General features: G+C 51.6%; 1 protein-coding gene across 3 annotated transcripts in view; it reads left to right on the forward strand.

Annotated features, from left to right (window-relative positions):
- The window catches only part of ACACB (acetyl-CoA carboxylase beta), a 352,023-nt gene that overhangs the window by 173,548 nt on the left and 151,180 nt on the right, over positions 1 to 27,295 (forward strand). For all 3 annotated transcript variants that reach the window (XM_075320034.1, XM_075320035.1, XM_075320036.1), the window contains 2 exons: positions 6,348 to 6,498; positions 25,347 to 25,481. In XM_075320034.1, coding sequence (XP_075176149.1) covers positions 6,348 to 6,498; positions 25,347 to 25,481 — 286 coding nt within the window. The remainder of the gene's footprint in view (positions 1 to 6,347; positions 6,499 to 25,346; positions 25,482 to 27,295) is intronic.

Genomic DNA, 27,295 nt, shown 5'->3' on the forward strand with positions numbered 1-27,295 from the left:
CTTAACAGAACAAGGAGTGTGTTCCTTAACTACTCCAGTTTTCAGCCCACTGTGACCAAGCCCAGAGCCTGTCCTGACAGACGCTCCCAATGCGTGGTTCTGATGACTGTTTCCTCCTTCCACCAGAGGTGGTCAAGGAGTGGGCTCATTCACCAAGGGTGGTCCCTCCGGTGTCTAGTATTTCAGCCCGGATAGTTGTATCAGTGGCTGACGGCACCTCTCTAAGGATCCCACTGTACATTAATTCTGTACTGGACCTCAATCCGCCAGTATCAGAGGAGCAAACTTCTCTGGCAACAGGCCACCAGTTTACCTTGCCTAAGAGAATAAGGAGTGTGTTCCTTAACCACTACAGTTTTCAGGCCACTGTGACCAAGCACAGGGTCTGCTCTGGCAAACGCTTCCCAAAGCGTGGTTCTGATGACAGTTTTCCCCTTCCACCAGCGGTGGTCAAGGAGTGGGCTCATTCACCAAAGGTGGTCCCTCCGGTGTTTAGACTCTCAGCCCGGACGTTGTATCAGTGGCTGATGGCTCTTCACTTACGGTTTTGCTGTCCGCCAGTTTGTCCTTCTGGCCAAATCTGTATGGAGGCGGCAGGGGCCTCGTTCTCCCCATTTGCAGCAGTGCGGCTTTCAAAGCCATCTCTGCTTCTCTAGAGGAGATGCATTCCCTCATAGGGACTCTTTGCCCGAAATGGTTGCCTTAACTTCCAGACTTCAGTCTTTTCATCCTATACCATGTCTGCCATGCTGGAGACTCTCACCGCACTGCGGTGGCCTCGGCTAATTTTCTCGCTATCCGCAGGCTCCTGTGGCTTCGGAAGTGGATGGCGGATGCTTCTAAAGAAGTTCCTTGCTGGGCTCCCTTTTGCTGGGACCAGACTGTTCGGGAACAACTGGATGAAATTATTAAGGAAGCTCTTGGCGGGAAGAGTTTCTTCCATGCCACAAACCTAAACCAGGAAACCTGTCCAGGGCAGGAATCAGTCGAGGTTTCGTTCTTTTTGTTCCTCCATCTGATCGTTCTCTAAGCCCCTCGGCCTTGCCCACTGGCTCAGCCAAGGATCGTAAACCCAAATGGCGAGAAGACCGCAGGACATGCTGCCACTAAGTCAGCCTCCTCCTGACTATCTGGCCACGCCAGCAACGTCCTTGGTCGGTGGCAGGCTCTCCCACTTGGCGACGTATGATTTTAACACGTCTCCGATCAGTGGGTGCGAGATACCATCTCCCACGGCTACAGGATAGAATTCTATCCAGCCCGCCAAACAGATTTTTTCTGTCAACTCCCCTCTGCTCCAAGGCCGCCGCCTTCTCACAGGCTGTGGCATTCTTGCAGGCCACTGGAGTAATTGTACCGGTTCCCGACTGGGAACGGTTCTGAGATTTCTGCTTAAATCTATTCCTAGTACCCGAGGAGGGCGGTGCCTTCCGACCTGGATCTCAAGCTTCTCAAGCATGTTCAGGTGCGGCAGTTTCGCATAGAGTCTCTGCGATCAATCATTGACCCAAGGAGATTCCCTAGTATCCATCGACATCAGAGATGCCTATCTGCATATGCCAATCGCAGTTTCACACCAGCGTTGGCTACGTTTTGCAATCAGAGTGGTCCAATTCGTGGCTCTTCCCTTTGGGTTAGCCACGGCCCCTCGAGTATTCTCAAGGTCGGGGCAGCTGTGATTGCGGTCCTGCACCTCTAGGGGTTGGCAGTGATCTTTTTGTCCAGGACAGCCTTCTGCTCTGGGTTTCATCCAGTGCAGACTGTTAGCGGAGTGCCTCGCTCACTCTCGCCACTCTAACCAATTCGGGTGGTTTGTCATTCTGTCCAAGTCCACTCTGACTTCGACCCAGAAGTTCACAGACCCAGGGACGCAATTCGAGACTCTGTCGGCACTTGTGAATCTGCCCTTAGTCAAACAGCAGTTCCTCCGCTGGCGGTCGACGTCGTTCCATCAGGCACCTAATACAGGTGCTGGATCAGATGGTGGTGTCAATGGAAGCAATTCCCTTGCCCAGTTCCATCTGCGTCCTCTACGGCTGGATATTTTCCGCTGTCGGAACAAGCGGACTTCCTCCTTCCTCGGGGCGGTGGCTTTGCCACAGACCAGGGGCTCATTTCAATGGTGGCATCGTCCCCTCTGTCTCAGGGACGCTCCTTTTTGGCTCCGTCCCGGGTGATCCTTACCAAGATGCTAGTCTATCCGGCTGGGGAGCAGTATATCTCCACCATGGAGCGCAGGGCACTTGGACTCTGTCCGAATCAGCCCTCTGGATCAATGTGCTGGAAATCAGAGCTGTGTTTCTAGCTCTCTAAGCTTTTCACCATCGGTTGGCGGCCAGGCACATTCGAGTCCAGTCAGACAACGCTACAGCGTTGCCTACATCAACCTCCAGGGCGGGGCACTCAGCCGCCTGGCAATGTTGGAGGTTCATCGCATTCTCAGTGGACGGAGGACTCCTAGTCCACCATATCCGCAGCCCACATCCCAGACGTGGAAAACTGGGAGGCAGATTGTTCTGCCGTCAAACCGTGGCTCCACGATCCTCAGGTTTTTGCGGCAGACGCACTGGTTCGAGTTTGGTCCCAGCTTCGTCTGTCTTACGTGTTTCACCCTCTAGTTCTTGCCCAGAGTCCTGCGCAAGATCAGAAAGGAGGGCCGTCGGGTCATTCTCATTACTCCAGACTGACCCAGGCAAGCTTGGTACCCTGACCTGCTCCGTCTGTCCGTAGAGGTGCCATAGCATCTCCCGGACTGTCCAGACCTTCTCTCACGAGGTCCGTCCTTCCGCCAGAACCTATGGCTCTCAGTTTGACGGCGTGGCGTTTGAGTCATGGATCTTGACGACTTCTGGTATCCCTCCTGAAGTCATCTCCACTATTACTCGAGCTCGGAAGTATCCTTTGGCCTTTTGGCCTTGCCGACCCTCCTGTCCCTTCTACAGTCCGGCCTGCAGCTAGGACTATCTCTCAATTCCCTTAAGGGACAGGTCTCGGCTCTGTCAGTGTTGTGCCAGCGGCGTATCGCCCGGCTGGCCCAGGTGCGCTCCTTCATGCAGGGCGCATCTCACATCATTCCGCCTTACCGGCGGCCCTTGGAGCCCTGGGACCTTAATTCGGTCCCCACAGCTTCCGGAAACCCCCCTTTGAGCCTCTTAGGGAGGTTTCTTTGTTTAGTTTTTCACAGAAAGTGGTCTTTCTAGTGGCCATGACTTCCCTCAAGGGAGTCTCTGTTTTGGCTGCACTCTCTTCGGAGTCCTCCCTTCATCAAGACAAGGTGGTTCTCCGCCCGACTCCGGACTTTCTCCCTAAGGTGGTTGCTGCCACCTTAACCGGGGCATTTTCCCTGCCTTCCTTTTGTCCGGCTCCTGTTCATCGCTTTGAAAGGGCGTTGCATACTCTGGATCTGGTGCGGGCGCTCCGGATCTATGTGTCTCGCACCGCTGTTCTTAGGTGGTGCACCTTTCTTTTGTGCTGACCGCTGGTCAGCGTAAGGGCCTTTCGGCATTTAAGCCGACCCTGGCTCGTTGGTTTAGGTCGGTCTTTTTCCCAATACCTACCAGTGTACTCAAGTGCCTCTCCCGCCGGGTATCAAGGCACACTTGACCAGAGCTGCCGGTGCCTCTTAGGTTTTCAGGCACAGGCTACGGCTCAGCAGGTCTGTCAGACTGCCACTTGGACTAGTCTGTATACCTTTTCGTAGCACTACCAAGTGCATGCTCTTGCTTCGGCAGATGCGAGCTTGGGCAGACGCATCCTTCAGGCAGCTGTCGCCCATTTGTGAAGTTAGGTTTCGCCTACTTCTCAGTTTTTCTGTTTATTCCCACCCATGGACTGCTTTAGAACGTCCCATGGTCTGGGTCTCCCATAAGGAACGATGAAGAAAAAGAGAATTTTGTTACTTACCGTAAATTCTTTTTCTTATAGTTCCGACATGGGAGACCCAGCACCCTCCCTGTTGCCTGTTTGCAGGTTTCTTGTTCCGTGTGTTATCACCGGCTGTTGTTGTAGACAGAGTTTCCGGTTGTTCCGGGTTTTGCTCTGTCTCTACTTGTGGGTGGATGTCCTCCTTCAGCTTTTGCACTAAACTGGCTAGGACTGGCTATCAGGGGGTGCATATGCTAGGAGGGAGGAGCTACACGTTTGAGTGTAGTACTTTGTGTGTCCTCCGGAGGCAGAAGCTATACACCCATGGTCTGGGTCTCCCATGTCGGAACTATAAGAAAAAGAATTTACGGTAAGTAACAAAATTCTCTTTATCTCTCTCACCCACAACGTTTTCCACAGTTTTGCACTACCATACATCTTCTCAGTCATGCCCGTCTGCCACCGTGCCCATGCCCTCTGTTCCACTAATGGTGTAAGACAAACCTCCTCAATAATCCGGATCTCCCACTCCCGTCTCCAATATTTTTGGTGTGCTTCATCAGTCCTCTGAAATGCATTACCTCAGACAATACGATTCACTCCCAACAGCCACAGTTTCAAATGTGCTCTAAAAACACATTTCTTTACACTGGACTATAACCTCATTTGTTTAATTATTTCTGTTTTGCCCTTCAACATTTTCTTCTGAATCTAGTCCCTTGCATCATCTGTTTACATACCCTTTACACACCCTCCATGCACTTAATAGCACTCTATCCTTACTTGTACAGATATTGACTGGTGATCGTTTCATACATTATTATTTAAATGTCTCTATAATGTTATTGACGGCTGGACCATACGTGACAAGCACTTTTTACCTATTGTATCCCCCCATTTCCGCATATTGTAAGCTGGCGAACAGGGCTCTCACTCCTGTTGGTATCTGTTGAATTATGTGTTACTCTGTAATATCTGGCATTGTCTGCACATGTCCCCTCTGAATTGTAAACTGCTCCGGGATATGTTGGCTCTATACAAATAAATACTGCTTTACTCTTTTTCACAAGTTTATCTCTGACCTGTTTGGTGTGTTCCTTGATTTTCATGATGCTGTTTGGTTTTTCTCAAACAAACCCCTGAACAGTTGTAGTTTTATTGAGAATAAATACACACAAACTCAATATACTAATTAGGCAATTTCTTAAGGCAATTGCTCACTCAGGATTTTATTTGGGGGCATAAGACTAAAGGGGGCTGAATACAAATGCATGTCACAATTTTCAGATACATATTTTAAAATATTTAGAATACCATGTATTGCCTTTACACTTCACAAACACTTACTACTTTGTGTTATTGTCACATAAAAAACAAAAGTTTGTGGGTGTACCGTGAAAAAAATGTGGAAAAGTTCACTGATTATTATCAATACTTTTTCAAGTCTCTTAGGGTACTTTCACACTTGCGTTAATTACCTTCTGGCGCAATCCGCCCTTTTGTAAAACAGCGGAATCCGTTAACGTATTCCGCTGTTTCCCATAGACTTGTGAGGATGACGGATTGTGCCAAAAGTACCTGCGTTGCCTCCGCTGGCCGACGCTGCGCTGCTTCCGCCGGGCGGAAGGAACGCAGCATGTAACGTTTTTTGAGCGGCGGAATCCTTTATTTTTCACTGAGCATCCTCATCCTTTTCTTCAGCCGGCTTTTGAGCGCGCTCAGCTGATCGCCTGGCAGTCGGCTTTTGAGAGCGATCAGCTGATCGCCTGGCAGCCGGCTTTTGAGAGCGCTCAGCTGAGCGCCCGGCAGCCGGCTTTTGAGAGCGCTCAGCTGAGCGCCCGGCAGCCAGCATGTGAGAGCGATCAGCTGATCGCCCGTCAGCCGGCATGTGAGAGCGATCAGCTGAGCGCCCATCAGCCGGCTTTTGAGAGCGATCAGCTGAGCGCCCGTCAGCCGGCTTTTGAGAGCGATCAGCTGAGCGCCCGTCAGCCGGCTTTTGAGAGCGATCAGCTGAGCGCCCGTCAGCCGGCTTTTGAGAGCGATCAGCTGAGCGCCCGTCAGCCGGCTTTTGAGAGCGATCAGCTGAGCGCCCGTCAGCTGGCTTTTGAGAGCGATCAGCTGAGCGCCCGGCAGCCGGCTTTTGAGAGCGATCAGCTGAGCGCCCGGCAGCCGGCTTTTGAGAGCGATCAGCTGAGCGCCCGGCAGCCGGTTGATCAGCTGATCATTCACAGTAGTCTGCCACCGGTATAACTGTAAAGAAGAAAAAAAATAAAATAAAAAAAAGCTTTGAAAGGTCTATGACCAGTAAAAAGTTAAAGCTACTACGAAGCTGATCTAATACATACAGTAACTCTGGGTACTCGTAAGTAAAGAATATTTTTATTTTGATCTTGACTCGTATATCAATGCTGAAACCAACATGAATATCCTTTAAATATTGTTCTATGTCCTCAACAGCTTTTCACTTTTCTTTGTTTTTGCAGCTATCGTGTCACGATTGGTAACAAGACATGTGTTTTTGAGAAGGAAAAAGACCCCACTGTACTGAGATCACCCTCTACGGGCAAATTACTTCAATTTACAGTAGATGATGGGTCACATGTCAATGCTGGAGATTGCTTCGCAGAGATAGAGGTATTTTACTACACTAAATGTTTTATTGCAGTTGTTTTATTTATTGTACCAGTTATGATCAAGATAAAAAGAAATGAGATTTCTTCATCGTTCCTTATGGGAGACCCAGACCATGGGTGTATAGCTTCTGCCTCCGGAGGACACACAAAGTACTACACTAAAAGTGTAGCTCCTCCCTCCGAGCATATACACCCCCTGGATGACAAATCTAACCAGTTCAATGCTTTGTGTTCAGGAGGTCACACACACACATGCATTCTCTGATTTTTGATTTTTAAGATTTTTGATTTCAAAGATTTGGAAGAAAAGCGGGTCCAATCTGGACTCCCGGCATGTCCCTTCTCACCCCACTGTGTCGGCGGTGCTGTTAAGGTTGACTTTACAAGGCTGGAGCCTTCACATGCCGCGCTCCTTCACCATCCCCTGAGGCTCTGGCTTGAAGTGGGAGCCATCACGGTCCTCACTGCTTTGCAGGAGACCGGCCTCCATCCGCAGCCCTGTCAGGATCCTGCCGGACGGAGCGTTTACCCCCCCAGGGACCTGGCCCTGCCTCTCAAAAGCTAAGTATTGAGACGTTATTCAGGGGTCTCGGGTACATTTATTGTGGGGAGAGTGTGTTTTGCCACTTTGCTGTAATTTCCGGCCGGTTCTCTGTTTTTTTCCTGAGAACCGCGCCGAGGTTGCCTGCTCGTCGGCCGCATGGAAAAATCTAGGCCCCGGCTTCAGATGCGGCCTAGTTTCGTTTTCAGTTCCCCTGCATGTCAGTCATGCAGGGGAACAGTGCGGCGCCGCCCACCGGCCGTTCAGCAGAGGGGAGGACACTCCTCTCTGAGGAGATGTTTCCCTCCCCTGTATCTCTCCTTGGCCCTCCGGTTCCCGCTCTTGGGCTAAACAACGCCCCCCCTCCTCACTCCAGCGCCATTTTATCAGCGTTCACTCACTGATCGGCGCTGGCTGCTGCAACTTCTGCATCCACTGGGGGTCAGAGCTGGGAATCCGGAGGGCACACAAAAACCGGTCTGGTAAGCCACAACCTCTGGTTGTGGGCTTTATTATACACTCTCAGGGAGTCATTCTAAAGGAGTGTATTCTTTACTGCAGAGCCTCCACCTCAGCAGCATGTCTCTCACTAGGAGCAAGGCTGCAAAGCTGTACTCTATATGCACTGCATGTCGGCTCATTCTGCCTGAACCGAGCACATATCCACATTGTGATGCCTGCTCTAACATGGTGGTGCCTCAGCCTGGAGCCTCCTCAGGGGTCCCTCCGGCTGCTCCGGCCCCGGTGGCTGAACCCCCGGCTTGGGTAGCATCGTTTTCTAAAGCTATCTCACAGTCCTTTGCCGACTCCATGGGACAGCTGTCCCGGACTCTGCTAACCATGCATCAGCCCCCTTCTCAGGGTGTCTCTGCTGCTCCGTCTCGCTCTGCAGATCTAACAGAGCATGTTTTTGGACCCCGTCCTCCTAAACGGAGACGCAGGGATTCTTCTCCTTCCTCGTCCCACGGCTCTGATTCACAAGCTGAATTGCAGGGCGAGGAGGATACTTTTACTGTGGGCTCAGACGCTACCTCTATGTACCCCATTGACTTATCTGAGGGTGATGTGGATGTTAGTGACTTGATTGCATCCATTAACTCCGTACTGAACCTCAATCCACCAGTGTCTGAGGAACAAGCCTCTCTGGTAGAAAAACATCAGTTTACCTCACCTAAGAGAGCAAGGAGTATGTTTTTTAACCACTCCAGTTTTCAGGCCACTGTGACCAAGCCCAGGGCCTGTCCTGACAAACGCTTTCCAAAGCGTAGTCCTGATGACCGTTTTCCTTTTCCACCAGAGGTGGTCAAGGAGTGGGCTCAGTCACCAAAGGTAGATCCTCCGGTGTCTAGAATCTCAGCCCGGACAGTCGTATCTGTGGCCGATGGCACCTCTCTTAAGGATCCCACTGACCGCCAGGTTGACCTTCTGGCCAAATCTGTATATGAGGCGGCAGGAGCCTCGTTCTCCCCGTCCTTTGCAGCAGTGTGGGCTCTTAAGGCAGTCTCTGCTTCTCTGGCGGAGATACATTCCCTCGCCAGGGACTCTATACCCGAGATGGTTGCCTTAACTTCCCAGGCTTCGGCTTTTTCATCCTATGCCATGTCTGCCATTCTGGAGGCTTCTCACCGCACGGCGGTGGCTTCCGCTAATTCCCTCGCGATCCGCAGGATCCTGTGGCTTCGAGAGTGGAAAGCAGACGCTTCTTCCAAGAAGTATCTTGCTGGGCTCCCCTTTGCTGGGTCCCGGCTGTTCGGTGAACAACTGGATGAAATTATTAAGGAAGCTACTGGCGGGAAGAGTACTTCCTTGCCACAAACTAAAACCAGGAAACCTGTCCAGGGCAGGAACCAGTCGAGGTTTTGTTCCTTTCGTTCCTCTAACTGGTCATCCTCTAAGCCCTCAGCTTCGTCCACCAACTCAGCCAAGGATCGAAAACCCAGCTGGCGCGCGAAGCCGCGTCCTCAGAAGAACGGAGGAGCCGCTGCCACTAAGGCAGCCTCCTCTTGACTATCTGGCTGCGCCAGCAACGTCCTTGGTCGGTGGCAGGCTCTCCCACTTTGGTGACGTGTGGTTTCAACACGTCTCCGATCAGTGGGTGCGGGATATCATCTCCCACGGCTACAGGATAGAATTTTCTTCCAGCCCGCCAAACAGATTTTTTATGTCCACTCCCCCCTGCTCCAAAGCCGCCACCTTCTCACAGGCCGTGGCATCCTTGCAGGCCAACGGAGTAATTGTTCCGGTTCCCGCCCGGGAACGGTTCAGAGGTTTCTACTCAAACCTCTTCCTAGTCCCCAAGAAGGACGGTTCCTTCCGGCCCATCCTGGATCTCAAGCTTCTCAACAAGCATGTTCAGGTGCGTCACTTCCGCATGGAATCTCTGCGATCGGTCATTGCCTCAATGACCCAATGAGATTTTCTAGCATCCATCGACATCAGAGATGCCTATCTGCATGTGCCAATTGCAGTTTCACACCAGCGTTGGCTACGTTTTGCAATCGGAGAGGAACATTTCCAATTCGTGGCTCTCCCCTTCGGGTTAGCCACGGCCCCTCGTGTTTTCACCAAGGTCATGGCAGCAGTGGTTGCGGTTCTGCATCTCCAGGGGTTGGCAGTAATCCCTTACCTGGACGACCTTCTAGTCAAGGCCTCATCCAGTGCAGACTGTCAGCGGAGTGTCTCGCTCACTCTCGCCACGCTTGTTCATTTCGGGTGGCTTGTCAATCTGCCCAAGTCCACTCTGACCCCGACCCAGAAACTTACGTACCTAGAGATGCAATTCGAGACTCTGCCGGCACTTGTGAAGCTGCCCTTAGTCAAACAGCAGTCCCTTCATCTGGCGGTGCGTTCTCTGTTGAAGCCCCGCCGTCATTCCATCAGGCACCTCATGCAGGTGCTGGGTCAGATGGTGGCGTCAATGGAAGCGGTTCCCTTTGCCCAGTTCCATCTGCGTCCTCTGCAGCTGGACATTCTCCGCTTTTGGGACAAACGGACCTCTTCCTTGCACAGGCTAGTGGCTCTGTCGCCACAAGCCAGGAGCTCTCTCCAGTGGTGGCTTCGGCCCCTCTCTCTGTCTCAGGGACGCTCCTTCCTGACTCCGTCCTGGGTGATCCTCACCACGGACGCCAGTCTCTCCGGCTGGGGAGCAGTATTTCTCCACCACCGAGCACAGGGCACTTGGACTCCGTCCGAATCAGCCCTCTCGATCAATGTGCTGGAAATCAGGGCTGTACTTCTAGCTCTCGTAGCCTTTCACCATCTGTTGGCGGGCAAGCACATTCGAGTCCAGTCGGACAACGCGACAGCAGTTGCCTACATCAATCACCAGGGCGGGACTCGCAGCCGCCTGGCGATGTTGGAAGTTCAACGCATCCTTCAGTGGACGGAGGACTCCAAGTCCACCATATCCGCAGTCCACATCCCAGGCGTAGAAAACTGGGAGGAAGATTATCTCAGCCGTCAAACCGTGGACAGCGGCGAGTGGGCCCTGCATCCGGCAGTGTTCCGGTCAATCTGCCGCAAGTGGGGCACTCCGGAAGTGGATCTAATGGCATCCCGGCACAACAACAAGGTCCTGGTTTACGTGGCTCGCTCCCACGATCCTCAGGCCTTGGCAGCGGACGCGCTGGTTCAAGATTGGTCCCAGTTCCGTCTGGCCTACGTGTTTCCCCCTCTAGCTCTCTTGCCCAGAGTCCTGCGCAAGATCAGAATGGAGGGCCGTCGGGTTATAATCATTGCTCCAGACTGGCCCAGGCGAGCTTGGTACCCAGACCTGCTCCGTCTGTCCGTAGAAATGCCGTGGCATCTCCCGGACCGCCCAGACCTTCTCTCTCAAGGTCCGTTTTTTCCGCCAGAATTCTGCGACTCTCAGATTGACGGCGTGGCTCTTGAGTCCTGGATCCTGACGGCTTCAGGCATTCCTTCCGAGGTCATCCCCACTATGACTCAGGCTCGGAAGTCTTCCTCGGCCAGGATTTACCACAGGACTTGGAGGATTTTCCTGTCCTGGTGTTGCTCTTCCGGCCATGCTCCTTGGCCGTTTTCTTTGCCGACCATCCTGTACTTTCTACAGTCCGGCCTGCAGCTAGGACTATCCCTCAATTCCCTCAAGGGACAGGTCTCGGCTCTGTCAGTGTTGTTCCAGCGGCGTATCGCCCGACTGGCTCAGGTGCGCACCTTCATACAGGGCGCATCTCACATCATTCCTCCTTACCGGCGGCCTTTGGATCCCTGGGACCTTAATCTGGTCCTCACGGCCTTACAGAAACCCCCCTTTGAGCCTCTTAGGGAGGTTCCTTTGTTCCGACTTTCACAGAAAGTGGTCTTTCTGGTGGCCATAACTTCTCTCAGGAGAGTCTCTGATTTGGCTGCGCTCTCTTCGGAGTCACCCTTTTTGGTTTTTCACCAAGACAAGGTGGTTCTCCGTCCGACTCCGGACTTTCTCCCTAAGGTGGTGTCTCCTTTCCACCTTAACCAGGACATTTCATTGCCTTCCCTTTGTCCGGCCCCTGTGCATCGCTTTGAGAAAGCGTTGCATACTTTGGATTTGGTGCGGGCGCTCCGGATCTATGTGTCACGCACCGCCGCTCTTAGGTGGTGCACCTCTCTTTTTGTACTAACCACGGGTCAGCGCAAGGGTCTCTCGGCTTCTAAACTGACCCTAGCTCGTTGGATTAGGTCGGCCATATCCGATGCCTACCAATGTTCTCAGGTGCCCCCACCGCCAGGGATTAAGGAGCACTCGACCAGAGCTGTCGGTGCCTCCTGGGCTTTCAGGCACCAGGCTACGGCTCAGCAGGTTTGTCAGGCTGCCACTTGGTCTAGTCTGCACACCTTTTCGAAGCACTACCAAGTGCATGCTCATGCTTCGGCAGATGCGAGCTTGGGCAGACGCATCCTTCAGGCGGCTGTCGCCCATTTGTGAAGTTAGGTTTTACCTACTTCTCAGTTCTGTTTATTTCCCACCCATGGACTACTTTGAGACGTCCCATGGTATGGGTCTCCCATAAGGAACGATGAAGAAAAAGAGAATTTTGTTACTTACCGTAAATTCTTTTTCTTATAGTTCCGACATGGGAGACCCAGCACCCTCCCTGTTGCCTGTTGGCAGTTCTTGTTCCGTGTGTTTTCACCGGCTGTTGTTGTAGACAGAGGTTCCGGTTATTCCGGGTTTTACTCTATCTCTACTTATGGGTGGATGTCCTCCTTCAGCTTTTGCACTAAACTGGTTAGATTTGTCATCCAGGGGGTGTATATGCTCGGAGGGAGGAGCTACACTTTTAGTGTAGTACTTTGTGTGTCCTCCGGAGGCAGAAGCTATACACCCATGGTCTGGGTCTCCCATGTCGGAACTATAAGAAAAAGAATTTACGGTAAGTAACAAAATTCTCTTTTTTAGGAACTAAATATAAATAATAGTAAAAGAAAGGAAAACAACTATGTGGAAACATACTAGGAAACCTTTTCTCCTCTCTGCCATTATGGACAGTGGACTGTTTGTTATAGCTGCCGCCACTGGGAGTTAGACACAAAGTTGTAAAGTGTTTGGTGGTCTCACCAGCCATACCCCTTCCTTCTACAGGCACTGATCTGATTGAGTTTTAGCTTGGTGTCCACAGGACGCAGGCATACATGCTTGTTGGGGACTTTTTTTTTACTTGACATGTTTCCCTTTTTGGTTGGGAATACAGTGTTGAATAATCACTGTTACCCCACATTAGGAGGGAATAACATTGAGGTGTTAACCACACTATTACTGGTGCTACTTCCAGAAAAAACAAGGCACAGCTGTTGTCTACTACTCTGTTGCGTTCCCCCCCCAACCATAGGAACGCCAATTGCTCTTGACTGCCTACTTGCATCATCTGCACCGCAAATGGAAAACCAGCGTAGGAGCAACTATGGTATAAGAGTGCCACTTCCACGGTATCTTGGTGAATATAGTGAGCATCTACCTCAATTTTCATGGTTGAGTGGAGAAAAAATATTGCCCTCCCCATATTCAATTATTCAATTTCTGTTCAATTTACTTTTATTTCAAATTTAATTTCAATGTCCATGTATCCTCTTCTGACTTGCCAACACTTCTGTCTCTCATACTTATATTCCACATTCCAGCAGATCTCCTGTAAGCTAGTTTACAAGTAAGCCAGGCGGCTCCTGCACCTAGCGTGATGTCGGCCTTCTCTTCTCACATACTTGGCTTAGAGTCACTCTGCACTGAGGGGTACTTTGCACGTTGCGACATCGCTACTGCGATATCGTCGGGGTGAAATCGAAAGTGACTCACATCCGGTGCCGGTAACGACGTTGCAACGTGTAAAGCCTAGATGCGTCGATAAACGATCGCAAAAGCGCCGTAAATCGGTGATCTGTGTAGCGTCGGTCATTTTCATAATGTCGCACCAATAGGAGATACGATGTTGTTCCTCGTTCCTGCGGCAGCATACATCGCTGTGTGTGAAGCCGCAGGAGTGAGGAACATCTCCTTACCTGCCTCCACCGGCTATGCGGAAGGTAGGAGGTGGGCAGGATGTTTACATCCCGCTCATCTCCGCCCCTCCGCTTCTATTGGCCGCCTGCCGTGTGACGTCGCTGTGACACCGCACGACCAGCCCCCTTAGGAAGGAGGCGGGTCGCAGGGCAGGTAAGTGCGTGTGAAGCTGCTGTAGCGATAATATTCGCTATGGCAGCTATCACAAGATATCGCATGTGCGACGGGGGCGGGTACTATCGCGCTCGGCATCGCTAACTCGGCTAGCGATGTCGCAGCGTGCAAAGTACCCCTTATACCCAACAAGGCGACACTCAACCATGTGATCCTGGCTAGGAATTGTTCACTGCTCTTTATCCAGTGTGTGGCACATGGTGTGAAATCAGTCATTGGTCATACAAAACTCTGCCACGTGACAGTTTACCCAGAATGGAGCAGGTGGTTCCAGTTAACACATCCACAAGCACTGTATGGCATCAAAGTGGCTTGCCCAAGCCTAAAGAAGGTTACGCTGACCAAACTTCTCTTTATGCATCAGCGCAATCCACCTTTGTTTTGCCATACTTTTCAAATGTTAACGGAGATTTTTTCCCATCTAGGCGTAAATCTCTAAGGCTGGGTTCACACATAGCGACAGCGATAACGACGTCACTGTTACGTCACCATTTTCTGTGACGTAACAGCGACCTAGTAAGTCGCTGTTATGATTGCTGCTTAGCTGTCAAACACAGCGACGCTGCAGCGATCATAACGTCGCTACATGTGCAGAGAGCAGGGAGCCGCGCACACTGCTTAGCGCTGGCTCCCTGCACTCCTAGCTACAGTACACATCGGGTTAATTACACGATGTGTACTGCAGCTATATGTGCAGGGAGCAGCGCACACTGCTTAGCGCTGGCTCCCTGCACTCCTAGCTACAGTACACATCGGGTTAATTACACGATGTGTACTGCAGCTACATGTGCAGGGAGCAGCGCACACTGCTTAGCGCTGGCTCCCTGCACTCCTAGCTACAGTACACATCGGGTTAATTAACCCGATGTGTACAGCAGCTACATGTGCAGAGAGCAGGGAGCCGGCACTGGCAGCGTGAGAGCGGCGGAGGCTGGTAACGAAGGTAAATATCGGGTAACCACCTTGGTTACCCGATGTTTACCCTGGTTACAGCTTACCACAGGCTGCCAGATGCCGGCTCCTGCTCTCTGCTCGCTTCATTTCGTCGCTCTCTCGCTGTCACACACAGCGATCTGTGCATCACAGCGGGAGAGCAACAATAAAAAAACGAACCAGGGCTGTGTGTAACGAGCAGCGATCTCACAGCAGGGGCCAGATCGCTGCTCATTGTCACACACAGCGAGATCACTAATGAGGTCACTGCTGCGTCACAAAAAACGTGACTCAGCAGCGATCTCACGGTGTGTGAAGCACCCCTAAGTGAAGCTCAGCTGTTTACACCTAATTTATCTGCTCCCATTGTCTCAGTGGTCACATTACCACCCTTCCCACAACCGTATACTCCTTCTGCTGCACCTCTACAAGCAAGTTTCTCTTTCTTTTTCCACATCATCCGTTTTTCCTTGGATCCTTGCTGTTTTGGTGGACTAAGTTGGCTCTACCATTGCTGATTTTCTGTTTTGTTTTTTTTTTTTCTTGTCGCCTGCACGTATCCTTCCTGCAGTCTCATTGTGCTTGTCAGTTTTGTTGCCTTAGGGTATGTGCACACGTTGCTTTTTTTTCCGCGCGGAAAAAAACGCACCCTCTGGCAGAGGGGAGAATTGTAAACAATGCTTTTTGAGAAACAACGCATCGAAAACGCATGCGTTTTTCATGCGTTTTTCATGCGTTTTTCATGCGTTTCTCATGCGTTTTTTTAGGTGCGTTTTTTAAGACTTGTCAGTGATAATAAAGTTGGTTGAACACAGACCTTTGGAAAAAAAAACCTGTGATGTCATTTCCTTCTCCACATTCTGTTTGGATAAATGGGAGGGCTTGGAATGGAAGGAGCACCATTTGAATTTTGGAAAAGTTGAAATAAACTTCGCGCACCAAGCCCCTTAGGTACCTATACGTCAGAAAACCCCCACAAGTGACCCCATTTTGGAATCTGCACCCATCAAGGATTTTATTCAGGAGTATATTAAGCATTTTGAATCCACAGCTACTTCACCCAAAATGTTGCTGTAGCAACAATATTCTCACTTTTAGGCCCGCTTCACATGTCAGTGAAAAACACTGACGTTTTTCACTGGCGTGTAAAACACGCACATGTCCCTCCGTGTGCCGTGAATCACGGCACACGTGGGTTGTGTAAGTGCAATCCGGGCTCCGTTCTCCGTGGCCCGTGATTGCACTTAGAGATTAACTCACCTGCACCCGCTCCCGCTCTCCATGGTGCTGATCGCTCCTGCGGTGCAGCATCCGGCCGGCGCTGACCCCCGCAGCAGCTGCTTCCGGGTTGGCTGTGTCGTGCATCATGAATATGCGCGACAATAATGAGCCGGCACAGAAGGAACAGGGAGGACGGGCTGCAGAGGACATCGCTGGAGCCAGGTGAGTTAAAATGTTTTTTATTTTAAAAGCACGTTTTTTTCTGGCACGTGTTTCACGGATCACACCACTGCGTGGTCCGTGGGACATCAGTGATGCCAGAAAAAAATGGACATGTCTCCGTGCGGCAATCACGCACACGCGGGTACGCCGCATGGAGACACGTGCAGTGAAAAATCACTGACGTGTGAGCAGACCCATTCATTATAATGGGTCTGCGTATGTCAGTGATCCTGGTACGTTTAAAAAAAAGCACAAACGTCCCAGAATCACTGACGTGTGAAAGGGGCCTAAGGCTATGTGGCCATGATCCAGCGACACGGCGTCTAGTACACAGTGCCAGCCTTCCTGCAGCTGCCCATGCCCACGATTTGGGTTCAGGCTGCTGTGGAGCTCTATACTACCTGCAGAGAACACTCGTCTCCGCAGCATAAATTGACATGCTGAGGCTCGGGAAGCCACGCTACCGGTCAGTTTATGCTGCGGAGAAAAGAAGCACAGTGGGCATGGGATCTCCAAAAATCCTTCCACTGTGCTTCTACTGCACAACGCAGCGTTATGGACGCAGGGAAAACACTCAGCGCCCATAACGCTGCAAACCCTGATTGTGGACACACAGCCTAAAAAGCGTCAATGGATGAAGGGATGTCAAATATATAGAACGTCCCACCCCCGCCTGCATATTCTAAGCTGGCACCTTTTAGTACCTTTCATGTGGCACTAAAGGGTGCCTAGCTTAGTATTTATCCAATAAAAAAAAAAAAAATGAAAAAAATGGCGTGGGGTCCCCCCTATTTTTCATAGCCAGTCAGGGTAAAGCAGACAGCTGTAGCCTGCAAACCACAGCTGGCAGCTTCATCTTGGCTGGTGATCAATTTGGAGGGCTCCCCATGTTTTTTTTTTTATTTATAAATAAAGAATAAAAAAAACAATAACGTGGGGTCCCCCCAAATTAGATCACCAGCCAAGGTGAAGCTGACAGCTGGGGTCTGGTATTCTCAGGGTGGGAAGAGCCATGGTTATTGGACTCTTCCCAGCCTAAAAATAGCAGGCCGCAGCCGCCCCAGAAGTGGCGCATCCATTAGATGCGCCAATCCTGGCGCTTCGCCCCAACTCATCCCGCGCCCTGGTGCGTTGGCTAACGGGGTAATAAATGGGGTTGATACCAGATGTGTAATGTCACCTGGCATCAAGCCCAGCAATTAGTGATGTCACGGCGTCTATCAGACACCCGACATAACTAATTGACAGTAAACAAAAGCAAAAAAAGACAACAAAAAATGTTTTATTAGAAAAAACACTCCCCAAATCATTCCCTTGTTCTCCAATTTAATAAAAAAAAATGGGTCCGCAGAAATCCATATGGATGTCCCACGTCGCCTCTGGACCTTCTAGAATATGGGGGCACGTTCAGGAAACGTATCCCCCATTTTCTAGGAGGGCAGACCCTCCATTTGAGGAGAGTGGGTGCAAAAATCTGCACCCACTCTCCCCGGGTCACAGCTGCAGAGTGCGAGCAGCCAGCACAGCTCACACTGAACACTGTGCTGGCTGTCAGCTGCTCTGCTCATGTGACCGGCCACCGTGCACTGTGAAGGAGGAGGGAGCCGCGGGGGATCAGCGCTGCGACCGGACAGGTATGTATGACACCGGGGGGAATTGGGGTGAACGGGCAGGGCCTGGGGAACAGTTTTCTGTCGCATGTGTTATTGCACATGCGACAGAAATCATAGGAGCAGGGCGGCCGGTGCGCTACTGTGCGCGCGGCCATGTTGGATTTTCGGGAGGGGGGGCGGGCACTTTGGCGACACCGGGGGCTTTGCCAGGAAGTGAGGTCAACAGGAAGCCTCTTGACCTCACTTCCAGGTAAATGCCTGCGTTCTGGCGTGCCGACAAAGGCCGCGGACCGCAACAAAAAAGCAGGTCCATGCGTTGTGGCTGCGTTCTGACCCCACATCATTGATTTCAATGGGGGAGAGAACGCAGCCACAACGCACAAAAGAAGTGACATGCTGCTTTTCTTTCCGCACCGATTTTTGGCATCCAAAACGCTGCGGAAAGAAACGCAGCGTGTGCACTGATTTTTCAGCTTTCCCATACACTTTGCTGGGAAAGCTGAACGCATGCAATTTGCCACTGAAACGCTGCGGTTCAAAACGCAGCGTTTCCGCGGTAAAAAAACGCATCGTGTGCACACAGCCTTAGTCCATTTATGTTGTGTTACCATGTTACTGTATGTGCAAATGTTAAACATTTCTACATCAAAAACTTGTCTCTTGGCAGGAAAAACGCTGCATACAAAATACACATTTTTACTGCTTCTTTGCATGCGTTTTATTATGCTTTTTTTTTAATACATTTTTTCCTATTCATTAGTATGGGTGAAAAACATAGAAAGAATTAACATGCTGTATATTTTAAACTGCTTAAAATCTGTAAGGTGAAAATAAACAACTTTTATGAGATTTCAGCAAGCTCATTCAGTTTGCTGGGACATTGAAATGCTGCTTTTTTTGCAGCAAAAACGCATGGGGGGAAAAACACGATAGAAATGCAGCATGTGAACATACCCTTAAAAGGAATCTATCAGATGATTTTGTAGTACAATACCAATGTTATCTTGAAATAGGTTTATGGAGACCTTTCAGGATCAGTAAGATTTATAGCTCTACCGTATCCTGTTTTTTTCTGTAGGTACTTTACATGCTGCGACATCGCTAGCGATGTCGTTAGCGTTGTGAATTTCTTCAGCGCTCTATTGGGAGACCCAGACGATTGGGGTATAGCTACTGCCCTCCGGAGGCCACACAAAGCACTACACTAAAAAGTGCAAGGCCCCTCCCCTTCTGGCTATACCCCCCCGTGGTATCACGGGTTCTCCAGTTTTCAAGCTTTGTGCGAAGGAGGTCAGACATCCACGCATAGCTCCACAGATTTTAGTCAGCAGTAGCTGCTGACTATTTCGGATGGAAGAAAAGAGGGCCCATATAGGGCCCCCAGCATGCTCCCTTCTCACCCGTGGATGGTGTTGTAAGGTTGAGGTACCTATTGCTGGTACAGGGGCTGGAGCCCCACATGCTGTTTTCCTTCCACATCCCCTTGTAGGGCTCTGTGGAAGTGGGATCCTGCCGGCCTCTAAGCTCTGACGCCGGGCTCCATCCACAGACCCAGTTGAACCTGATGGATATGGAGCAGGAGTACAATCAGGGACATGGCCCTGCATCATACAGGTACTCTGTGTCCCCGGCAGGCACAGACACACTCCGGGCTGGCTGGGTGTTGTAGTGCGCCGGGGACCGTAACGATTGAGTTGGTGTTCCTGCAGTTTACTGGGGGACTTTTGTGTTGTGGGAACGCAGCGCCGACCCCCACTGGACCGGCGGCGCTGCTGTGACTTGTAGTGCGCCGGGGACACGCCGACCGCGCTTTTACGGCGGCGGCGTTTATAAATCCAGTCCCCGGCTTTTGCGGCCTAGCTCCGCTTCGTTCCCGCCCCCACCCTGTCAATCAGGGTAGGGGAGAGACGCTGTTTCGCAGCAGCGACGAGGGCTGGAGCCTGATTTACATGCTCCAGCCCTCTCACTAGGCACAGAGGGAAGCAGGCTTCCCGCTCTTAGCCAGGAACGCCCAGGGCCCGCCCCCCCTCCTCTCCCAGGACGCCGGCAGCCATTACATGCAGTCTGGCTGGAGGAAGGACGCAAGGCTCTGGGAGACCTGGACTAGGGGGCTTTTGGCGACCACACACCCGCTCTTAAGCGGGCGGTAAGCGGCATTTCAGCTGGCCCCTCTAGTGCCTCAGTGTGTATTGGTGTACTGTGTCACCAGATATATATATTTATTTATTTCTTGCACTGTGAGGTCGCTTCCTGGCTGGATACCCAGATCGCTCTGAGGAAGCAGCAACATGTCATCCACAAAACGCAAGGCTGCCAAGGCTAGGGCTGTGTACACTGCGTGTGCTGCATGTGGGGCTGCTCTACCAGCAGGTTCCAAAGTCCCCCATTGTGTGCAATGCTCAGATCCGGTGCTGCTTCGCCAGCCGGAGTCCGGAGGGGTAGTGACCCAGGCTGAGACGCTTGTAAGTCCTGCCCCGGTGTCAGGGACAGACTTTGCAGTTTTTGCTGATGGAATGTCTGTGACTATGGCAAAAATCCTTGAAACTTTGCAATCCATGACTGGGGCTCAGTCTATGGACACGGCGAGGTCTCTGTCCTCTAATCCCCCTCAGTTGGAATTAATCCAGACTGCAAGGGGGTCCCCGGCTTCCCAGGCTGAGTATTATGACTCAGATGATAGCCCCAGCCACCCTAAGCGAGCTCGCTGGGAAAGACCCTCAACGTCATCACACTGCTCAGGGTCTCAGCGCAATCAGTCGCCCTGTGATGCGTCTGAAGAGAGTGATCAGGAGTCTTATCCTGGAACCCCTCTCAATCTGGATACCCCGGATGGGGACGCCATGGTAAACGAGCTTATCTCAGCCATCAATAGACTGTTGGATATTTCTCCCCCAGCTCCTTCTGCAGAGGAGGCAGCTGCAGAGCAGGAGAAGTTTCGTTTCCTCTATCCCAAGCGTAAATTGAGTGCTTTCTTGGATCACTCTGACTTCAGAGAGTCAATCCAGAAACACGACGCTCATCCAGAAAGGCGTTTCTCTAAACGTTCTAAGGATACACGTTTTCCTTTCCCCCCTGATGTGGTCAAGCGCTGGACCCAGTGTCCAAAAGTAGACCCCCCGATTTCCAAACTTGCAGCTAGATCCATAGTTGCAGTGGAGGATGGCGCTTCACTTAAGGATGCCAATGACAGACAGATGGACCTTTGGTTAAAATCTGTCTATGAAGCTATCGGCGCGTCGTTTGCTCCAGCATTCGCAGCCGTATGGGCACTCCAAGCTATTTCAGCTGGTTTAGCAAAAGTGGATGCTATCATACATCCAGCGGTGCCGCAAGTGGCGTCCCTTACCTCGCAGATGTCTGCGTTTGCGTCTTACGCTATCAATGCGGTCCTAGAATCTACCAGCCGCACCTCAATGGCGTCCGCCAATTCGGTAGTTTTGCGCAGAGCCTTGTGGTTAAAGGACTGGAAAGCAGATGCTGGTTCCAAAAAATGTTTAACCAGCTTGCCTTTATCTAGAGATAGACTGTTTGGCGAGCCATTGGCTGACATCATTAAACAGTCCAAGGGTAAAGACTCTTCCTTACCCCAGCCCAGATCAAGCAAACCTCAGCAGAAAAAATGGCAGCAGAGGTTTCAGTCCTTTCGAGGTTCGGGCAAGACACAATTCTCCTCGTCCAAAGGGACTCAGAGGACGCAAAGAGTCTCAGATTCCTGGCGGGCTCACGCACGCCCCAAGAAAGCAAATGGAGGAACCGCTTCCAAAGCGGCTACCTCATGACTTCCAGCCCCCCCCCTCCGCATCTCCGGTCGGGGGCAGGCTCTCCCGCTTTTCCGACATTTGGATGTCACAGGTCAAAGACCGGTGGGTGACAAACATTTTGTCTCGCGGGTACAGAATCGAGTTCAGTTCTCGTCCTCCAGCTCGGTTCTTCAGAACCTCCCCACATCCAGACCGAGCAGATGCCCTGCTGCAGGCGGTGGACTCCCTAAGAGCGGAAGGAGTAGTGGTTCCTGTACCGCCTCAGGAACAAGGGCGAGGGTTTTACTCCAATCTCTTTGTGGTTCCAAAAAAGGACGGCTCGTTCCGTCCTGTTCTGGATCTAAAGCTGCTCAACAAACATGTGCACGCCAGACGGTTCCGGATGGAAACCCTCCGCTCTGTCGTTGCCTCAATGTCTCAAGGAGACTTCCTTGCCTCAATAGACATCAAAGATGCTTATCTCCACGTGCCAATTGCTACAGAACATCAACGTTTTCTACGTTTTGTGATAGGAAACGACCATCTTCAGTTCGTAGCTCTGCCATTCGGTCTGGCGACAGCCCCCCGGGTCTTCACCAAGGTCATGGCGGCGGTGGTAGCAGTCTTGCACTCTCAGGGACACTCGGTGATCCCTTACCTAGACGATCTACTTGTCAAGGCACCCTCTCAAGAGGCATGCCAACTCAGTCTACATGCTACGCTGGAGACTCTACAGACGTTCGGATGGATCATCAACTTTCCAAAGTCGAATCTGTCACCGTCACAGTCGCTAACGTATCTTGGCATGGAGTTTCATACTCGAGCAGCGAGAGTGAAGCTTCCGCTGAACAAGCAGCGGTCCCTACAGACAGGGGTGCAATCCCTCCTTCAAGGCCAGTCGCACCCCTTACGGCGCCTCATGCACTTCCTCGGGAAGATGGTGGCAGCCATGGAAGCAGTTCCCTTTGCGCAGTTTCATCTGCGCCCACTTCAATGGGACATTCTCCGCCAATGGGACGGGAAGTCAACGTCCCTGGACAGGAAAGTCTCTCTTTCCCAGACGGCCAAGGACTCTCTACAATGGTGGCTCCTTCCCACCTCATTGTCTCAGGGAAGATCCTTCCTGCCCCCATCCTGGGCAGTGGTCACGACAGATGCGAGTCTGTCAGGGTGGGGAGCAGTGTTTCTCCACCACAGGGCCCAGGGGACGTGGACTCCGCAGGAGTCCACCCTTCAGATCAATGTTCTGGAAATCAGGGCAGTGTATCTTGCCCTACTGGCCTTCCAACAGTGGCTGGAAGGAAAGCAGATCCGAATCCAGTCGGACAACTCCACAGCGGTGGCATACATCAACCACCAAGGAGGGACGCGCAGTCGGCAAGCATTCCAAGAAGTCCGGCGCATTCTAATGTGGGTGGAGGACACAGCATCCACCATATCCGCGGTTCACATCCCAGGCGTAGAAAATTGGGAAGCAGACTTCCTCAGTCGCCAGGGCATGGACGCAGGGGAGTGGTCCCTTCACCCGGACGTGTTTCAGGAAATCTGTCGCCGATGGGGAGTGCCGGACGTCGACCTAATGGCGTCCCGGCACAACAACAAGGTCCCGGCATTCATGGCGAGGTCGCACGATCAAAGAGCTCTGGCGGCAGACGCATTAGTTCAAGATTGGTCGCAGTTCCGGCTCCCATACGTCTTCCCACCTCTGGCACTCTTGCCCAGAGTGTTACGCAAGATCAGATCCGATTGCAGCCGCGTCATACTCGTCGCCCCAGACTGGCCGAGGAGATCGTGGTATCCGGATCTGTGGCAGCTCACGGTCGGTCGACCGTGGTCACTGCCAGACCGACCAGACTTACTGTCCCAAGGGCCGTTTTTCCATCAGAATTCTGCGGCCCTGAACCTGACTGTGTGGCCATTGAGTCCTGGATCCTAGCGTCCGCAGGATTATCTCAAGGAGTCGTAGCCACAATGAGACAAGCTAGGAAGTCAACGTCTGCTAAGATCTACCACAGAACGTGGAAGATTTTCTTATCCTGGTGCTCTGCACAGAGAGTATCCCCTTGGCCATTTGCATTGCCCACCTTTCTTTCCTTCCTGCAATCGGGGTTGGAAAAGGGCTTGTCGCTCAGCTCCCTTAAAGGGCAAGTCTCGGCACTATCTGTGTTTTTTCAGAAGCGTCTAGCACGTCTTCCTAAGGTGCGCACGTTCCTACAGGGGGTCTGTCATATTGTGCCCCCGTACAAGCGGCCGTTAGATCCATGGGATCTGAACAGAGTACTAGTTGCTCTGCAAAAGCCGCCCTTCGAGCCTCTAAAGGACGTTTCCTTTTCTCGCCTGTCACAGAAAGTGGCGTTTCTTGTTGCGATCACATCGCTTAGGCGAGTGTCTGAGCTGGCAGCTCTGTCATCCAAGGCTCCCTTCCTGGTGTTCCACCAGGACAAGGTAGTGCTGCGCCCCATTCCGGAGTTTCTCCCTAAGGTCGTATCCTCGTTTCATCTTAATCAGGATATATCCTTGCCTTCCTTTTGTCCTCAGCCGGTTCACCGGTATGAGAAAGACTTACGTTTGCTAGATCTGGTGAGAGCACTCAGAATCTATATTTCTCGCACGGCGCCTATCCGCCGTTCAGATGCACTTTTTGTCCTTGTCGCTGGCCAGCGCAAGGGGTCGCAGGCTTCTAAAGCCACCCTGGCTCGATGGATCAAAGAACCAATTCTGGAAGCCTACCGTTCTGCTGGGCTTCCGGTTCCTTCAGGGCTGAAAGCCCACTCAACCAGAGCTGTGGGTGCGTCCTGGGCTTTGCGACACCAGGCTTCGGCTCAACAGGTGTGCCAGGCAGCTACCTGGTCGAGTCTGCACACTTTCACCAAACATTATCAGGTGCATACCTATGCTTCGGCGGATGCCAGCTTAGGTAGAAGAGTCCTGCAGGCGGCAGTGACATCCCCGTAGGGGAGGGCTGTTTTGCAGCTCTAACATGAGGTATCTCTTTACCCACCCAGGGACAGCTTTTGGACGTCCCAATCGTCTGGGTCTCCCAATAGAGCGCTGAAGAAGAAGGGAATTTTGTTACTTACCGTAAATTCCTTTTCTTCTAGCTCTTATTGGGAGACCCAGCACCCGCCCTGTTGTCCTTCGGGATTTTTTTGTTGTTTGCGGGTACACATGTTGTTCATGTTGAACGGTTTTTCAGTTCTCCGACGTTATTCGGAGTTAATTTGTTTAAACCAGTTATTGGCTTCCTCCTTCTTGCTTTGGCACTAAAACTGGAGAACCCGTGATACCACGGGGGGGTATAGCCAGAAGGGGAGGGGCCTTGCACTTTTTAGTGTAGTGCTTTGTGTGGCCTCCGGAGGGCAGTAGCTATACCCCAATCGTCTGGGTCTCCCAATAAGAGCTAGAAGAAAAGGAATTTACGGTAAGTAACAAAATTCCCTTCTTCTAGATCGCAAGTGCGATCTTTCGAGATCGCACATGCGTAAAATGACCTATGTGCGATCCCGAAAGATCGCACTTGCGATCTAGAATTTCACATCGCTAACGAGATCGCTAGCGATGTCGCAGCATGTGAAGTACCCTTTAGCCCTGTAGACTTCAGTGTTTCCAGCAGGCTAGTCAAGTGTATGTAAATACAATGTGCATATTCATTGCTCCCCCACACATCTCTCAGTGCATTCACTATCACTGCTGAGAGGTTGGAGGGAGTATGGTGGGGGCAGCAGTGCAAATTCAGTTCAGATTTACTATCAGCAGCTATTACTATGGTCTTGTGTTCCCTAATGGTCGGTCTAAGCAAAGGCTTTTACTGGTAAAAACAAAAAAAGCATTTTTTTTTAATTTTTCCATTAATATACATTAATATACTTTACATGTTTTTTCTTCTTTAATGTTTCAATTGGATGTTCGCAGGTAATGAAGATGGTTATGACATTAGTAGTACAGGAGTCTGGTCACATTCACTATGTAAAGCGTCCTGGAGCAGTCCTAGAATCTGGTTGTGTTATGGCCCGTATTGATTTGGATGACCCTTCAAAAGTCCATCAAGTAAGTAATAGATGCTGTATATCTGTACACTTGTATGAATAATAACTACTTCCTGTCTAGATAACTTTTAAACAAACTTTAATTTCTTCGGCGCTCCATTGGGAGACCCAGACGATTGGGGTGTATAGCTACTGCCTCCGGAGGCCACACAAAGTATTACACTAAAAAGTGTAAGGCCCCTCCCCTTCTGCATATACACCCCCCGTGGATCACGGGCTGCTTCAGTTTTATGCTTTGTGCGAAGGAGGTCAGACATCCACGCATAGCTCCACTGTTTTTAGTCAGCAGCAGCTGCTGACTATGTCGGATGGAAGAAAAGAGGGCCCATACTAGGGCCCCCAGCATGCTCCCTTCTCACCCCACTTTTGTCGGGTGCTTGTTAAGGTTGAGGTACCCATTGCGGGTACGGAGGCTGGAGCCCACATGCTGTTTTCCTTCCCCATCCCCCCTCGGGGCTCTGGGTGAAGTGGGATCTTACCGGTCTCCAGGCACTGAGACCGGGCTCCATCCACAGAACCGGAGATCCTGCTGGATATGGAGCTGGGTATCGTCAGGGACAGGGCCCTGCTACATTAAGGTACTCTGTGTCCCCGTACACATCGCGCACACACACACCAGCATTGCTGGGAGTGCTAGTGCGCCGGGGACAACAGCGCGGAGCGCTTGTGCTATTATTCACTGCAGCTTAGCTGAGTGAATTTATGTGTTAGAAACTGCCGCGCCGGCCGCTGCGGGGTGTTTTGCACTGTGGCGCGGCTGGGACTTGTGGTGCGCCGGGGACTTCCGCGCTGGCCGTGCACATAGGACGGCCGCGCTTATTACTCGAGTCCCCGGCTTTGCGGCCTAGTTTTCACTTCGTTCCCGCCCCCAGCCCTGCCAGTCAGGGGAGGGGCGGGACGCTGTACAGACAGTCAGCGCCGAGAGCTGGAGTCTGCTTTGCATTCTCCAGCCCCCTTCACTGGACACAGTGGGACGCCAGTTTCCCGCTCTTGTCTGGGGCACGCCCACGGCCCGCCCCTCTTCACAAGATGCCGGCAGCCATTCCTGCACGCAGTCTGGGCTGGAGAAGGGAGACAAGCTCTGGGCAACCAGTCACAGGATTCGGGCGACCACACACCCGCCTTTGGGCGGGCGGTAAGCAGCACCTGAAGTGCTGACCCCACTAATGCCATTGTACTTTATGCCCAGATGGCTAGACTACAGCAGCAAAAAGCAAGGGTGCTAAGGCACAGGCTTTCTAGGCTGCTTGTATTGCATGTGCTGAAGTGTTCATTTGTACTTTATGCTGGTATGCTATACACTGCACTGTACGGTCGCTATTCTTGGCTATATACTCCTAGATGGCTGGACAACAGCAGCAAAAAAGCAAGGGTGCTAAGGCACAGGCTTTCTATGCTGCTTGTACTGCATGTGCTGAAGTGTTCATTTGTACTTTCTGCTTGTATGCTATACATTGCACTGTACGGTCGCTATTCTTGGCTATATGCTTCTAGATGGCTAGACAGCAGCAGCAAAATAGAAAGGGTGCCAAGGCACAGGCTTTCTATGCTGCTTGTACTGCTTGTACTGCACGTGATACTGTTCCACACGGCAGGTTCCACTGTCCCCATTGTGTGCAATGCTCCCCTGTAGCACTTGGTCAGCCGGGGTCTCTGCTAGAGGTGGCTAAAGGAACCACCTGTGAACCCTGTCCAGGGACAGGGACGGAGTTGCAGTTTCGGCTGATAGGTCTGTGACTGTGACTAACATCTTAGAGACTTTGCAGTCCAGACGGACCATGGGCAATGTTGATACGCCCTCATTTGGAACAAATC

This window comes from Anomaloglossus baeobatrachus, chromosome 1 (assembly GCF_048569485.1).
Source record: "Anomaloglossus baeobatrachus isolate aAnoBae1 chromosome 1, aAnoBae1.hap1, whole genome shotgun sequence".
NCBI lineage: Eukaryota > Metazoa > Chordata > Amphibia > Anura > Aromobatidae > Anomaloglossus > Anomaloglossus baeobatrachus.